Source organism: Tachysurus fulvidraco, chromosome 20 (genome assembly GCF_022655615.1).
Source record: "Tachysurus fulvidraco isolate hzauxx_2018 chromosome 20, HZAU_PFXX_2.0, whole genome shotgun sequence".
Lineage (NCBI taxonomy): Eukaryota > Metazoa > Chordata > Actinopteri > Siluriformes > Bagridae > Tachysurus > Tachysurus fulvidraco.
In genome coordinates, this window is record NC_062537.1 from 11,543,668 (window position 1) to 11,561,328 (window position 17,661).

The window sequence follows — 17,661 nt, forward strand, 5'->3', positions numbered from 1 at the left end:
TAAATGTTGTGATCAAAAGATAGTAAGGACTGCTGTTATAGTGCTATTAGCAAGCTCCTCCACTCAAGAACCAGCTCAAACCTCACTCACCCTCACACCCAGCTTTGTATAAACACAGACAAGCATGAATGCAGTGGCCTTGTGCCAGGGCCTAATCAAAGAGCACCCATTACCGACAATCTGTCTCCATCTGAGACGAACTGTCTCCTCCCAAGTAATCACATACAGGATGGGTCAGCACAGCTCTAGGGCAGCACATGCTAAACAAAGCCCTAGATGCTTCTTTAGACACATTTAGCTGAACATTCTGCATGTAAAAAAGCATTTAAATTGAAAGACATGTACAACAGTTGATGCACAAAGTACAATCAACAGTTCAACAGTACAGACATGTACAACAGTTGATGTAAAAAATATATCACAACATCAGATACAGTGTTTCTCACCCTTAATTAAGCCTAGGATTAAGAACAAGGCATGTGATGACTGATGTTAGTATCAGGAACCAGCAACGGATTTTTAAAAATAGTGATGACTATTAAAGTCAAAAACACAAATGTCTGGCAGAAAATAAGGTATCTGCAGCTTTATGACCCAATACATAACTTGTGTTGTTTCTAGTAATGTACTGACTTTAGTTTTGTAAGCAATTCTGACCAGAAGAAAACGACAACTCATACGAACAATTAGCATCTACAGCTGACTGCGGCCACCTAATGATAGTTTGTTTATTATCTGTAATGACGTAAAAAATAACATATACTGAATGCCACTGTTTGATGATATTATTGTCTGCACTCCTCCAAAAGACACAGATGATATTGTCATCAAACGGTTATAGTAGAGTTATAGAGTTGCAATAAGATGCTGACATGTTACGCACAATCCCACAAACCTAGCTGGATCAAGTGCTATTTTATTAACAGCTGGAAAATATAAGGTAGAATCCATATTGTTATATTAAGAGAAAAAATCTGGCAACCTCAGAAGCAGGAACTACACATGGGTAATTTTAATCATCTTACTTTAAAAAAATGTATTAAGAATTCAGCATTGAAATTAAAATTACTTTTGGACTAAATTGTCTCTGAATGATGGTGTGTAAATACTGTTGAGTAAACAATGATACATTATGGTATAATCACAATCAAAAGCAACAAACAAATCTAAACCAATGTTTTTTTGGTAATGAATTTAAATAAAATTGCAAACAGAGAACATTTTGGTAAAAAATCACTTTTCATTATAGCCCATATTTTACAAAACACTTCTGAGAACAGAAATCAAATTAGCACTTAATAGTAAATGCTTTAATTGACTGACCAAAGTGTGACTTGCAGCTGAGAAAACCTGTTGCCATATTGAGCACTACTGAGAAAGAAAGCATTATGATATATCTGTATCCTGAAGAGGTTCAAGTATGAAGTTAGAATTCAAGTATAAAGTTAGCATGCAGGCTATGAGAAGTGTCCTTGAGATACCAATCAATAGATCTCTTCTTAATATGGAACGTTGTGGTGTGAGTATAAGTAAGAGTGACAGTGTGTGGGTGTGTACAGTACATGAGCGAAAGAAAGAGAAAAATTGATAAAAAGATTACTGATTAGTTCAACCAAAATTGTAGGTTGCTAGGCAGCAACTAGCAAGGTGTTTCAAGAAGAATAACGAAGAACATGCAAACACACGAGGAAGGAACTTTCTTGTAGACAAAGAGGGAAGTGAGGTGTGATGCTGGAAATCTGAATCCTGGTAGTACTGAAGGGAGTGATAAGGTAAGCAAGACCTCTCAGCTGCAACATATCAGTGACATATGCTCAATCACACAAAATACTATGTACATAATCAGCATAATGCATAACTGTGACGGGAAAAATATCATCTATACCTCTCTAACACATAAAAACACACACACACACACACACACACACACACACACACACACACACACACACACACACACACACACACACACACACACACACACTGTACACCCTTGATGCCTAATCAAGACCCCATTTATTCTAAGCACACTGACATTTTCATTTTCAGAATCTGTTTAGCCGAAGAGCAAATCACTGCTTTGTGAAAGTAAAAGCTGATATAAAATCTACTATACAGACAAAATGTAAAATTGCTGCATAAAATATATAAGCAACACCAAATCATATCACAGACAATAATCTGTGAGTACAATACATGATAAACGCAAACAAGTATATAAATGTCACTAATTCAAATATGGGTACATATGGTTAGGGGCTATTTTCAAGCCCTGTGGTTCACTTTCTCACTCAGTTTTTCTTTCTTGTCTTTGATATGTAAAATAAAACATAAATCTTCCAGTAAGTGAAGTGGTTTAAGTGTTGGATCTACTGTTGATATACTGCAGAAGGATGGTATTTGTTAAGCGATTTCACAAGATGCAATAAATACCAACAGGAATCAATACAGCTGAGACGGAATTCTTCATGTTATTCTTCTTTACAGTTTCTGAATGTTGATTTCTCTGAATCTCATTCGCAGAGGCTTGTAATAGTGGACATCTAATAAAACAGATTTAAAAATGGAAAACATGTATAAATAATAATATTCAGATTTAGATTTATTGTAATAACATAGTTTACACAGAAATTCTTATACACTGCACACACACACACACACACACACACACACACACACACACACACACACACACACACACACACACACACACAGACACAGACAAACACAGACAAACACACACATACACATACGTAATGGTCAGGAATTGTTCCATGAGAGAGTCTTCAGGTCTGAGAACTTTGAGAACTTTCTGGATTCTCAGTAACATGACCAACTACAGTTTGGATTTTGAGAGAGAAAAAAAAAACACAATTCTTTATAACTGCTATATATCAAGCACTAAATTGTCTCTTACTATACAACTATAAACTGTCAAAAAGAACATGTCGATCATTAATCATTTCAAACTTTAACCATTGGTAAATTGCTGTGGACACTGTTACTATTATTGCCCTCTAATAAGATACAGTGTAGTGTTTTATACTTTACTTATAAACCATTTCACATTAAAAGACATTATTTTAACATGATTAATCATGATTGGTACAGAACAGGGTTGCACTTTTCCCTCATACACATTGAGCTACTCTATGATGTTGTGAGAGTGCCAGTTTGAGAAGATTCACACATCTTGGATGTAGCATGTGTTGGTAGTCAGGTGATATAGACAAATAGTTACAGTTAGGTGAGAAACGGACAACTGATATTTTTAGCATGTTGATGGAACGACCTCAGGTAGCAGCATGAATACATTAATTCTAATCAGGTTGTTAACACAGCCAAAATGACTTTTTGAAAGAGATTCTTCATTGGATCACAAATCTTTGTGCAACGGTGACGTTCACAATACTAAATTCTCAATCCATCGATATACGGCTTAAACAAATCATTGTAAAGATTAGCAAACTTTATAAGTGAGAGAGAAAGCTCATGAGAAGGATAAAGATCCTTATAAACCCCTCCACAAGCACTAAGGTCATGAGCCCCAGATCAGCTCTTGTTACACTCAACCTCGCTCAATAAGCTGAGAACCCTTTCAGACACGAGACGACAAAAACACGTCCTACTAAGCCTTCAGAATCCTTCCCCAATCCATAAGACAATCAAACCAATTTAAACTGAATCCAAGATTATAGCTTTAAATATCCAGAGCCTTTCCTTTACCACCGACTAAAACAACCATACAGTACATTAAACAACGTATCGCAATCATCACTGACATAGTGACATGTAGTTCCAAAGCAGCACTATAAATACATATGATATCAATGTCCAGAGTTCGCAAACAGCGTGTGTAAACTTATAGCATCAACCCCTCATCCCTACCTTCTGCATTTTGGCTTTTCTGGCGTTCTGTACAAGCCTGCGTCCCAGCTTCTTAGCGTACCAGATGGAGGCGAGCATAGCGGATCAGGGCAGAATCCCTCTGTATGAATTATGAGTAAACAGCCTGGCCAGCATCAGCAGCAGCCAGCACGAGTGAGCGAGCGAGGGAGAGAGAGAGAGAGAGAGAGAGAGAGAGAGAGAGAGAGAGAGAGAGAGAGAGAGAGGAGCTGCTAATGCTCTACCCTTACTCATATTATACACACAGCAGGTGAGAGCGCATGTGTGTGCAAGAGAGAAAGAGAGAGAGAGAGAGAGAGAGAGAGAGAGAGAGAGAGAGAGAGAGAGAGAGAGAGAGAGAGAGAGAGAGAGAGAGAGAGAGAGAGAGAGAGAGAAGAGAGACCGTAGGAGTAGGACTTGAGGGCGAGACACTAGAAGAATCTCCAGGGTCCTCTTTAGACCTCACACACACTTCTTAGTTTTCAGAACTGAAATAAAGGAAACTGTCAAGGTGCTAAACAACCAGATCATAAAAACAGACAGTTATAAAGACTATAAAGACATCATAAAACTGCCGCTATTATAATGTTTCAACAAAAATGACAAATAATGATCATAAAAGTAGGTGTTAGTGAGCCATTGCTTTCATTTTTCGGTGTGCATTGTGTGTATGTGTGAGACATCCTTTCCATGAGACATTCAATCATACATTTTAGCCGACTCTGGAGCACTATTTCTGCTATAAACTTTCAGTCGATGATTTTTAAAGAACCCAGATCAAATTTTTCAAAAGATTTATGAATTTGTTTAATTATCTTTAAAGATATGGTGAACCTGTTGCCATTTTTTACAGCACTGTTTGAAACCATTTTTAATGTATATAGTTTTATACATACAAACATGCACATCATTTTAAATAATTTATTATACAGTAATAATAAAAGCATCTTTATTGGAAATTTTCTTCCCAAGTTTTCATTCAAATTTTATTGAAAATTCTAGAGTTCAATTTGATCGAACTTAAAAATCATGAATCGAATTAAATAATGATAAGCGTGAATTATTAAACAATATAAAAAATGGAATTTATATTGTGTTTCAGAGTTACATGGTTTACAAAGCATACTTTTCACCAAAATTAGATGAATAAAGCACAAAGTTTAGGTCATGCTGTTACCAAAAAAATGATCATCGATTTTTTTTCCCTAATGCTGCATTTCCTGAAATGTTTTTTTTCCTCTCATCAAACAGCAATTTGCCACCTCTTATATTTTATCTATTAAATCAAGAACAATACATTGTACATTTTATTTATTCGTCATTACATCTAATGCTGTGGAACATTTACAATTACTTTGTTACTTCCTGACATCACTTACATCCTAAAAGCTATAAAGTCTGGCAAAGCTCTATGTTCTGAAGATTCCAGAATAGGAAAACTTACTCAGGTTAGTAAGCACTGACACTTAAGATTCCTTTCATAAATGTTAAATATCATTATTTTTATAATTTCCAATTAATCTCATATTATTGTACGATTTAGAGTATTAATTATTAACACCTTTTAAACAATCAAATAATTTGAATATAAGGCCACAATGGATTACTGTGATTTAGGACAGAAATACTATATGCTTAAGAACCTAGATGGGAGGAGGAGCGAGTTGAGCGAGTTGGCAAAGGATTTACTAAAGCAGATATACTTTGTTTACATTGTTATACTGAAACCCAAATGAGAAGAACAAATCTGCTTAATTTAAAAAAAGCAGCCCTAGCTAGGTTCCTGTGTAGTCATTTCCATAGGACTGCTGCTTCTCTTCCAAAACCAAATCAAGATGACACATTATTTCAAAACCATCACTCTTCTTATATTATCTTAACACTGGCTAAACATTCACTTTACCATACTGTTATTAACATTGTTTTGTACTACAGATCAAATATCAGGAGACAATAAAGCTTATAGTGAAAGAATTCACTTACTCTAGATCAGTAATGTATTTAAACACATGGCCCTGATAAGCCCTGAAACATGCTGAAAGGTATTACATTTAAGAAAATGTCTAAGAAGAGCAGGCGTATGTTTGAGAGCCTTTGGAGAAATGGCTGACAGTTGGATGAAATACAGAATTTAATAAAATGCAGAGAACTCTTGGGTACAGCAGTATACATCAGTCAGCAAGTAGTCACATCAATAATAAATGCACCATTAACACAAAGAAAAGCTGACTTAATAAAGATAACAAAGAGCCTGCTATTAAGAGCTGGTCAAGTCTGTTTGGCAACTTTATATTTATTAACCCATTATATGCAAACCTTAGGACTATGCAACATTCTTTTAATACTCTGAATTAGGAGTAGTGAAAATGTTTCTGACAAAATCCAAGATATTGGAAAATCTAAAACCATCATAAAATGCATCAAACCCATTAAATTTGATATTAGACAAATGGTTCATGTATAACCATAAAGGTACTTCCAAAATAAGGACCAACTTTGACCCTATGGTGGTGCTAGTGCATTGCAGCACTTGGCCCAAATTTGGCCAGGATGTTCCTTAGACTATCACCAATGAGTGTGCCAAATTTCTAGACCAAAGAAGAAGAAGAAGAAGAAGAAGAAGAAGAAGAAGAAGAAGAAGAAGAAGAAGAAGAAGAAGAAGAAGAAGAAGAAGCACCTTTAGCCCTTGGCCCCTAATAATAATAATAATAATAATAATAATAATAATAATAATAATAATAATAATAATAATAATAATAATAATAATAATATGTTAAAAATTATTTCATTAAACTGCCAAGCAATTATCCACCTTTCCACCAGGCTATAATACACAAGTGGTTCATGGAGATAAGAACCACACTTAAAGACTGTAATTTATTCACACAGACATCGAGATTAAAGGTGAAAACCATGAATAAGTAATACCATGTTGTTAAACACAAACCATGCACAGGCAACTTGAATGGTTATTCAGCACTGCATTATGATTTAGTTCCTTTTGTTGCATTACAGCCATATTCTAAGATAGAGTACACTTGTAATGTAATTCAACTCTTTTAAGGGAGTCTGAACAATTGTAGTGCATATTTTTGGGTATATGTATCGTTTCTGTTTGCATTATTTTTCCTTTAATGTATTTTTATCAGTAAAAGAATGGACAATGAACCACCATTTTAGCAAAAGTTAATTGAGAAACTGCAGTAAACATTTCCTGCAGCCTGCTTCCCTCTCCACCTCTCACGCTGCTACCTAAGGGCCACTCTCATTTGCATTCAGTGTGCCATTTAAATAGCCTCCACATTAATTCATCCGACACGCTTTGTTTTTAAAGACCCAATTAAACGTAAGCACTTTAACACCAAGCATAACTAATACTCTCTGTCATACGACCGTTATCATTACAATATTTTTTTTACAGTATTAAGACCTCTTATATAGATTACTCCAATAAACAACATTATTACATGCTATTATACATGCTAATAAAACAACTCTAATGATTGGTGCATGAAGAGATTCATTATAAGATTGGATATGATGTGACTTACAGTTTATCGATAAATAGACTGTGACTTTTGGCTGAGTTGTATTGATTGCCAAACACTGCAAGCACCATGAAATTTTCTCCTCACAATCATGTCAGCATAATGAATGAAGGAGGTGTTGGCATTGACCACCAGTCTATCACACAATACTGACAAGTAGGTAATAGGTCTGTGCCATAATTACCTAGAATCCTGCACAGTGACATCCATAAAGCGGTTCTGCAACACATGCAGTACTCCATATGTGCCAGATCCTTGGTAAGACTTCAAACAGTCACCAATCATTAAAGAAATGTGTTAATACACAGCAAAGACTAATATCACAAAGAGATGAGTTATGAAAAAAGCTTGCTCATGGTGACTGAGTCAAATCAATTGGAAAGCAAGATTTCAAAGGAGTGCTGTTTCAGGGGGCAGACTGAACACCATGTGATAGAAATGAGCTGTTTTACATTAACAGCAAAGAATTGTACTTCACAAAAGTGGCCTTGGACATTTCACCTATTGCAGGCCAGGAGTTTATATTCAAACCATAGCTCTGCTGTATTCTCAAATCTGCTAGGACAGAAGGTATTGATTAATAGGTTATAACAGCAGCACAAACAGTAACAGCACCGGCTCTATTTCTTTTTAATATGTTATCGTTTCATAGTAACCAATCATTCACATGGTCTACAGTCCATATGATCTGTTTGTTTCTAATAAGAAACAAATTCTTTTAAATGGCTGGCTATTTGACAATGAAAATCCTAAAGCGTTCTGTAACATTCATGAGAGGTTCATTTAGCATTCATGAAAGAATAATTCAATTAGTGTCAGCACTTATGTAAATTTCTTCAGGAGATATTAACCTGTACTTTGCAGGTTCTCAGTAATGTGACAAGTACGAGAAGGAGAAAGAGGTTAAGGAACATAACAGAAGTAATTACACAACATTCTACAATATTAAATAGAATAATATGGATTGATTTTAAAAGTATGTATGCTATTGTTAATAAATTGAAATATACATTGTGTTTAGAGCACATAGAGCAGTTATCCGCAAAGGGCCGGTGTGGGTGCAGATATTTATTCAAATTAAGCAGGAGCCACACCTAATTCCATCTGAATTTGGCTTTCGATAAACTCGAGTGTGGCTTCTGCTCATTTGGAACGAAAACCTGCAAAAGCATCGAACCTTTGCGGATATGATTGGACACTCCTGCGTTAAAGGAATAAAACACAGTCTGTGTAAACGTATTCTGACTTGGACTCAGAAGACAGAATACATTCATGAACAGAAGAATCACATAAACCCCAATCAATACTCACAGTACCACATAAAATGATAAATATTGAAGTTGATACATACAGAATCATATATTAAATAAAAAATTAAATTAAATAAAAAAGGAAGTGTTCAGCATATGTTGGAGCATCGATGGAGAAGTCATTAAGTTTTCTTTCATCAACTCTACTTTAGCCAAACAGTTCTGATTTGTTCAGCACTTCTTAGTTACAGCATAATTCCAGGATTTATTTGAGAGCTAACAGCCAACAAAATGTCCTGTTATGGTTAAATAATTGTGGAGACAGATGCAAAAAACATTATGTGAAGCTGAGTGCCAAGTTTATTGTTTTCTTGATATAATGTTGGTGATAGTGAAGTATAAATACAGGTCTTGAATAAAAGTGTTGTTTATGATGGTTGCTGTGGTAACAATCCAATTTGCTAGAATGGGATCAGGCATGTTGTTTAACAGCTGTGGTTAAATGTTTGATTAAATCTACTTTAAATGCATCATGATACAAGGAATTCACACTGACCATTCCTGATTAATATATTAATAAAAAATTAACATTGTATTATTGTCTTCACTATTATTCTAAATTGTGGAAAATCATAATCATACTCATATTTCAACCATATATCTAAAAAAACCCCCAAAAAACTCAATTCTTCCCTTTCCTCTTTTAATATTCTCAAGCTAAGGGGTAAGAGTTCTCAAGGTAAGAGTTTTAAAATCATTTATCTATCTTTATTATATACAACACCAGCAAACATAGTGAGAAACATATTGCAGTACATGGCATTCATTTAAAAATCTGCCTGCGATGAGAGATTGCATTTAGATGGAGTTTTAAAACAGAACGTTCTGGACAAACTAATGAGGTTGACCTGCACTTAGTTAGAAAATAGGAAAGTGCACTTAAGAAAGAGGAGCAGGAGAAGGACGAATAAGAAGAAGAAGGACTCATAACAAATACACATCGATGTTGGTCCATGTGCCAAGAAGAACTTGGATTTAGATGTACAGATTAACCTGCCATAACTGAACAAAAGATATTTCTTTTAAAAGAACATAACAGGATGTTTTTACAATAATTGCTACAATAAAGTTCAGTGCTTTTGCTATTATGTTTATTTATAGACCATTTTATGCTTCATTGAAAAAAAAAACAGCTAATCTTTGTCAGATCAACTGTTAAAAGCGTTATATAAATAAATTTGAATTTGAATTAGATAGGGACAGGCTGCGAGGATAGAAGTCAAGAAACTGGAAACAGGAGAGCATTCACAGTAGTAAGGCTTGGTAATCTCATGAACTATAACAAATCTGAAGGTTTACTTTGCAGTGAACTGAGTAAAACTGTCAGAGAAACAGCGGTTGCCACGGCAAAGATAAAAACCCTCCCCAATACAGGGATAACAAAACACGACTTATAAACAAAAAAACAAATAACATAGACAAAGAAGTTACATAAACCAACACAAAGAAAAGACAAGGACTTCATCAAGCAAGATGCAACGTGGAGGAAATAAATAGACATGATGATTAACAGGCAATTATGAACAACGTGAAACACGTGACACAACACGATGCTGGAACACCCCCTAACATTCCGGCAGAGAATGTCCAAACAAATTCCTGACAAAAACAGCATTCACGCGCAGAAGAAGAAGGTGATTGCATGAGTGTTCTGGGTGTAGGAGTCTAGTGCGATGGTTTAATATTTTTTAAAAATGTGTATAAATATTGTTAAAAAGGAATTACATTAGACCTGTATAATCAGGTTAAATGTTTTTAAAGGTCCCAGTGAATTTTAAGTTCTTATTCACTATTATCTCCCACTCCCTATTCACTATTGTTCATACATATGACATAGGCTGAGATAGAAAACTATGGAAAAAAAACTCAAGGTCATTGATGCCGGAATCTGTACAAAAGGTTGGAGATCAGTCTCAGTTTAATTTGTAATATCTCTACCACATATTCATGCAGTTTTGTAGCTTTAGCACAGTGGTCCAGGGTTCTGTACAAGTGGGAGAACATCAAAAGTATGCAGTACTAAATAATGACCTGTTATGATAAGTGTCATAGAACAGGGTCTGGGAGAGCCATCACTAAGCACCATGCACAGTCCTATTCAAACACTCACACAGGCAACTTATCTTAATCAGTCCACCTGTGGGAATAGTTCTGGGAAATGGAAATGGAAGGAAACCAGAGAACCCAGAGAAACCTGTGACCCTAGAGCTATAAGGTTGTAATGCTACTCACTGTGAAGCCCTCTGGTGAATACTGTATAGAAAAATGATAAATGAACTGTAATGTGCCAAGCGGACATAAGAAACAACACAGTAACCGAGTATAACCACCTCCATAATGTATCATGTTAACCATTGCTACTTTTTCGACTCTGTGCTTGGATTGTATGCAATCACTCTCAATAAAACTACTGCATTTTCATCAGCTTTATCTGCTGCCTGACAAACTGATTTTATTTCATATTTCATATGTTTCATATGTTATACTGTGACAGAAATGACAGTGAGGTCATTGAAGTCCACTAATTTAATCCAGAGGATGTGATATGGGGTCAGAGGTATGGCCATCATATGCCATTGACTCATCTGCCAGTTTATCAGTGAATAAGCCAGCTCTTTGCCGTCTTATTGAGTGATCTGGTGAAAATCACTATCTAATAGTAAGTTGAGTAGCTTCTATACAAGAGGTCTGATGATATAATCAGTGTAAATGTCACTGAAAATCTCACTTAGAAACAATTAAATCATTATATTACACAAACCTAGAAGCAAGTAATAACCCTAATTGGCTGTCTTTAGAGCTTAACTAAAGAACCAACAGCATATTGCAGTATTTTCCGCACTATAAGGCCTTATGGTGCGGAAAATACTGGAAAAGACTTTTCTAATGATTATTATGACTGACAACAGAAGAAGTCAGTTGTATTTTTCTGTGTTTTTATGATTGATGGTATAGATGTGATTATGCTGTGTATTATTACATGGTAACAGGTCGATAAACAGATGAACAGTTGGTTGCCCACTCTCTGAGCATGAGCACACACACACACACACACACACACACACACACACACACACACACACACACACACACACACACACACACACACACACACACACATACACACACACAATAGAGGTTTACAGAGCTCTCCATGGTACTGAATCCTCTAAAGCTTAAATTTCAAACACCTTTTCAGCTGCATCACTCATTCTTTAATGCTCTAGAATTATAGGAATTTTAAAGCTAGGTTAAAATAAATGAATAAATAAATAACAAAGAAAAGGCTATAAAATGTCCTGTTGTCTAATTTGTTTAATCTCACAAAGAAAATTTATTCAAAGAAAATAATTATCAAAGAAAAAAAAAACAACCCTACTGAAATTATTTGCACCCCTATTATGCCAACAGCAACAAGTCTTCTCATATAATGATGCTGAAGATTACAAAGCAGAGAACCTGAGAGCATTTGTCAATACAGAATCCCTCCAGATCCTCAAGGCTTTTGTGTACTCCTCCTCAGCTCACTGCAAGTTAAACTGGTTTAGATCGGAGGACGAAGATGTCAAAAACCTGATTCTACAGCTATTTTTGTGGATTTGGACAATTTGTTTTTAATCATGACATATATGGGCTCACAGGCATGCATGACTAGATAGTGTCTGACTGACAGCAGCAAACACAATTCCTCTTTCCTTGGGAGCAAGTCTACCCTCTGTGCTGTAGGAACAAAATACACGGCATTCAATTTCATTCCCAATGAAACTGCCATGTTTCCTTGTATTTATACCCCAGAGAAAGATGTCATGGTTTATTTTAATGGCTTGGCTTCTGTTAATTTTAAGGTTAACTTTTTGTCACAGCTCCAAAATTATGTGTCAGTAGTATTAGTGTCAGTGAACAGTTACAGTCCCCAATGCTTGGAAAAAAATTTAAATCAATTAATAATCTTATTTATTCTCACAGACATTTGAGTCATTTTAAGATATGTTGTCACCGGTCTTCTATTTTGTCCTGTATTTTTATTTTTTCATGGATTTGTCTTTTAACATGTTTCAATGGTTTATTGTTTTATTTAATTTTATTTGCAATTCATTTTGTTGCTATTTCGATTTACATGATGTTATTGTGCAGTACTTGTTGACCAACATACAGTATGTCGTCTTTAAATGTGCTACATTAATAATGGGAATTGACTTAAGGGAAATCAAATATGAATGCAAACATGCTCCGGTTACATTTTGTGTACAGTATATGAATTTCTAATATTTGTAAACAAGTGTTTTTTTTTCCCATAGGATACATGTCCTCTCAAAAAAATTTATTTTTTTCCATTATCTTTTCTTTTGTATTCTTCTCTAATTAAACCTGTGACAGAACTAAAGTATTAAATGTAAAAGCTACTTTCTGAGGCAGGGCACAGCTATGCACACTGCATTGTGTCCCTTGCATGAATTGGTGAATCATTAGAAGACATGGAGAATGAATATTGGGGGCGTACAGTTTAATTCTCCAGGTGTTCCCTGGAAGATAAAAATGCAGAAAGCACTGTACAACTCACAGAGTGATAGCAGAGTGAAAAACAGGTGCCACCAGTGCGTTTGTCAGAAAGCATGACAAGTATGGAGATAAATGATGGCACATGTTAAGTGTACACACTAGATGCTGTTTGGACAAAGTCCTCTAAGCACTGGTGCATGTATCCCTGTAAACAACTAACTTATACAGACAGGTTCATAAATATTTGGACATTCACATTAAGGATTAGTATTTTTTAGCTGACTACCACAGTACAAGTTAAGTATAAGGTTAGTGCAGACTTAGATTAAATTAAAGCATATTTACATCTAAATTATGTGAACACTATAGGAATTACAGCACTTTAAATATATACAGCCCCCTCATTTTAAAGGGGCCAAACGTAATCGGACAAACTATAATAATCATACATTAAACTGTCATTTTAAATACCATGTGCAAATCATGGTATTCACAAGTGTCAGGACTCAGCCTGGACTGTAGCCATGTGCTTTTGTTTACATTCTGTGTTCACGTGTTTGCCCTGCCCTTGTCTCTTCCTCCCCACTTCTGCACACCTGTTCCTGATGTTTCTGATTGTGTTGTATATTTAATGCCTTGTGCAGCACGGAATCCTATTGTCTTCATGTTTGGTTTTGTCTTTGTCCTGTTTCTTTTTTTTTAAGTTAATAAATCCCTGTTTTCGTTTAGCTGTCCTGTGTTTAGGTCCGTTTTTATCCCGCGTCACTGACAACAAGTGAATGAATTGAACAGATAAAGTTGTACCAGTTGCTTTACATCGTCACATCATCAATAATTATAAAGGAATCAGCTTAATTGGCATTCAGACTATTCAGACATAAGATGAGGCATGATGCTTTCAAATCATAAGCAGATCCTTCCTCTCTCCATACTCTTCTATTACCATCATTCTGGAACAAGTTGCACCAGACTTATTTGTCTCATCTGTCCACAAGACATTGTTCCAGAACAGTACAAAAGATGTTTTGGCAAGTTTTAATCAAAGTAGTTGATTTCTTGTGGTAAATCTGTATTTGCTATGGTGAAGTCTTGATTGTTGACTTTACCTCAGACAAATGATCTGGCTGACAGTTAGGGTTTTCACAAGAGTGTTTGGTGTTCCTCAGATTTTTTTTTTTTTTTTTTTATAAGAATTTAGCTGTTTGGTGAAATGTAATGTTTTTTCTCTTTTTCTGATAGGTTTGAATTGAATTTTCAGAAAAATCCACGTTTTTTTCGACTTCATATTGAAAGTTAAAATCCAAAGAGTCAAAATGCAAATTCACACTTGAAATTTAGACCTTTTCATCTGCTTACTTGTAACTGAAAAAATAAGAGAATAAAATGACAACATTGAACAGCAGAACAGCCAATGGTGAAATGACTTTTATAAAAAGTGTTGTAATTCCTACAGCATTCAGCCGATTTGGAGATCAGTGGCATTAATTTAAAGCTACTGGCTATTTTCAAATGATGGTTGAAGACCTACTTATTCGTGAAACACTTCAACTAGCACTTTCTTCCTTGTTTGTTGCATATATGTTTTTAAACATATTTTAAAAACATATCTTTTTAAAATTAAAAAAAAAAGTAAAACAATGTTTTAGACTCATGGTATCTTAAGTGTTAAGTCTTAAGTTAATGTATCCAATGAAAGACACTTAAGCACTTCTGTACGTCGCTCTGGATAAGGGCCTCTGCCAAATGCTGTAAATGTAAATGTAAGCTACGATTCAAAGTATGCGATTTGACACACAATATAATGATTATTATAATTTGGTAAACAGGATTCTAGCAACTTTGTCAATGTCCAAAAATGCGTTAGGCTTAACCCTGAGTATTTGTACCCTGAAAAGCCAAATGCATTTGATTTATTTCGTGTAGTCTAAGCAACCAGAGAAGGTAACAGGATTTCACATAACAGTTAACTTTTTAAAAAAAAAAGACCAACTAAGTGAACTCTTATTTCACCTCTGTGGGAATGCATAAACCATCATGTCTGTACTGAAATAAAAGCAAAAAGTAACAGAGCAAAACGCAATGACAAAAAAATGTTTCCTTCTTTCTAGACACCGAAATTGTGAGCTCAGCAAACTGTCACACCAACACCTAAAGCTGACAGAACAAAGAGACCCTGTTGTACCTGCTCACACACATTGCCATAATGCAGAGTGAGAAACCTTCACGAACAAGGCACGCACACACACACACACACACACACACACACACACACACACACACACACACACACACACACACACACACACACACACATACACACACACACAGTTAGAAATTGTCACCATATAACAAGGTCACACCAAAGTATAGTTTGATTATTAAAATCCTTTCACTAGGATGCACATGTTACTAAGTAACAGCCATCAGGGGTTGCAATGGCAGGGGAGAAACCTAGTAAACCTCCAGTGTGAAGTAAATTAATGACTATGCTCATTATTGTTGCCATTTTATCCTTCCATCTTGCAACAATTTAGACTGGTAGAGGCACGAGAATCCATATGTAGAATTTTTTTTATACACAATAAAAAATTAGAATGCAGGAATCAATAAAAACACAATCATACACAGGCAAGTTATATGGTTCAGAAGCTGGAAAGATGGGCAACTAGATTCTAGTAATCATGCTTTTGCAGTCCATATAACCAGAATGAACAACAAAATGAGACTTCTGGAGATAGTGACCTCTGTTGGCTAGGAGGGGGAACTATCCTATGCTGTTGTGACATTTTACTGTACACTCTTTAAAGATTCAAGAGTTATTCTTACTGATCACCTATCCTTTGACTTTCAGGATCGCTCCTTACCTTTGTAGGGCTCACTGAACAGTTTGATGAGTATTCATAGGGTTCACAGCTAAATTTAGGTTAGGAAGAATTTGACAAATCATTTCTTCTCGTTTCTGTCTAATTTCTTTCTAGTTATTTCTTTCAGTGTAGCAAGTTTCTAGTATCTCATATTACACAAAATCACACATTACATTCTTTCTGCTATACTCCAAAATATATACTCTTTATCATCAAAACTAGGAATATTTTAAATTACAATTTTACCTTTAAAATCAACTACACCATGGAGCAATTCTCATATGCTTTTGTTACAGTATATATGCAAAGAATATTCTTATATTTTGTTCACAAATTATATTTTCTATCATTTTGATCATGAACATAATTTAAACCTGATTATTAATCATGTAAAATAATGTTTACTCCTACACTCAATTTTTTAAAGGATAATCCATTTATGCAATCTTAAGTAAAAAAAATACAAATATGTTTAACAATTTATGCATGAAAGGATTAAAGTCCAGAGAAAGTGTTTTATTTAAAGTGAAAGAATGATTTTCTTTCTTTACTAAAGACCCTTTAGATAGATGGACCTCTATTTCTGTTGTTTGCACAGTGAACTAAATAGACTCTAGCCATCATAATGTTACCATTATGTGGAGAAATCTCTGTGATGGAAAATAATAATTTGTGTTTATTGTGGCAACAACAAATGGCTCGAAAATGGAGCGAAACTCTCTTTAGGGAAGCAAAATGTTTTTTCAATTACATTACAAAACGGAATGCGGTGTGCCCAATTCTTGTAATTTTTGGTGAATACATTTCAGAAAAGCATAACAAAAATGCTAGCTTGGCTAAATGATTTGGGTTTCATACGATTAATTGAAAATGGCTATGCTGAAAAATTCTCAAACGTCACAAAACCACATGACAGATTGTTCCTGCTAGAAATGGCTGTTACATAATAAAAATCTGTGACACGATAAGAAAAAAATCAAGTCAAATTTCCTCTTCATGGTTAAGGAAGCACGAAGTCTACGAGTTTGTATTCAAGACGCATCACAGTGCATACTTCTGTTAGCTGTGACCTTCTCAGCATCTGCTGTGTGATCGCAGAGTGAGAGAGAGAAAGAAAGAGAGAGGAGGTGTACAAAGCATTAGCAAGCACTGTAACAAGAACATATTTCACTTGACTTCTATTTATTTCCATACAAATAAGAAACACAGTACAACACTGCATATTTTATAGCAACAAATGATAAATGTTTCTGTCACTTTGTGCTCTCACAAAGCTCAGAGCGCCTCATCTTAAAGCTGCCATCAAACCTGTACTCTGAAGGAAGAATTTAGCAACTCGGTCTGTGCCCACCCATGTACATCCAATCCAAAAGAGCTGAGACCTGTTAACACTATTACTATGGCAACAACCATCAATCTGTGAAAGAAGCCTTTTCAAATGTTTCTCACATCAACCCACTGCAGTTCTCTTTACACCACAAGACTCAGGTCTCTAAAGGAACACGCCTAGGTTGCAAAAGTGTGAAGAAGCTAAAGGCATTTTTGTTTACTAAG

General features: G+C 35.2%; 1 protein-coding gene across 28 annotated transcripts in view; it reads right to left on the reverse strand.

Moving 5' to 3' along the window:
- Positions 1–17,661, reverse strand: part of dlg2 (discs, large homolog 2 (Drosophila)) — a 196,739-nt gene that overhangs the window by 94,082 nt on the left and 84,996 nt on the right. The window contains exon 1 of one of the 28 annotated variants that reach the window (XM_047804713.1): positions 3,889–4,196. The exons of 25 other annotated variants lie outside the window; for them this stretch is intronic. In XM_047804713.1, the coding sequence (XP_047660669.1) occupies positions 3,889–3,966 (78 nt within the window). In that variant the 5' untranslated portion in view covers positions 3,967–4,196. Of the gene's footprint in view, positions 1–3,888; positions 4,197–17,661 lie in introns of those variants that run through there. 2 more of the 28 variants (XM_047804714.1, XM_047804719.1) reach the window with 2 other exon arrangements.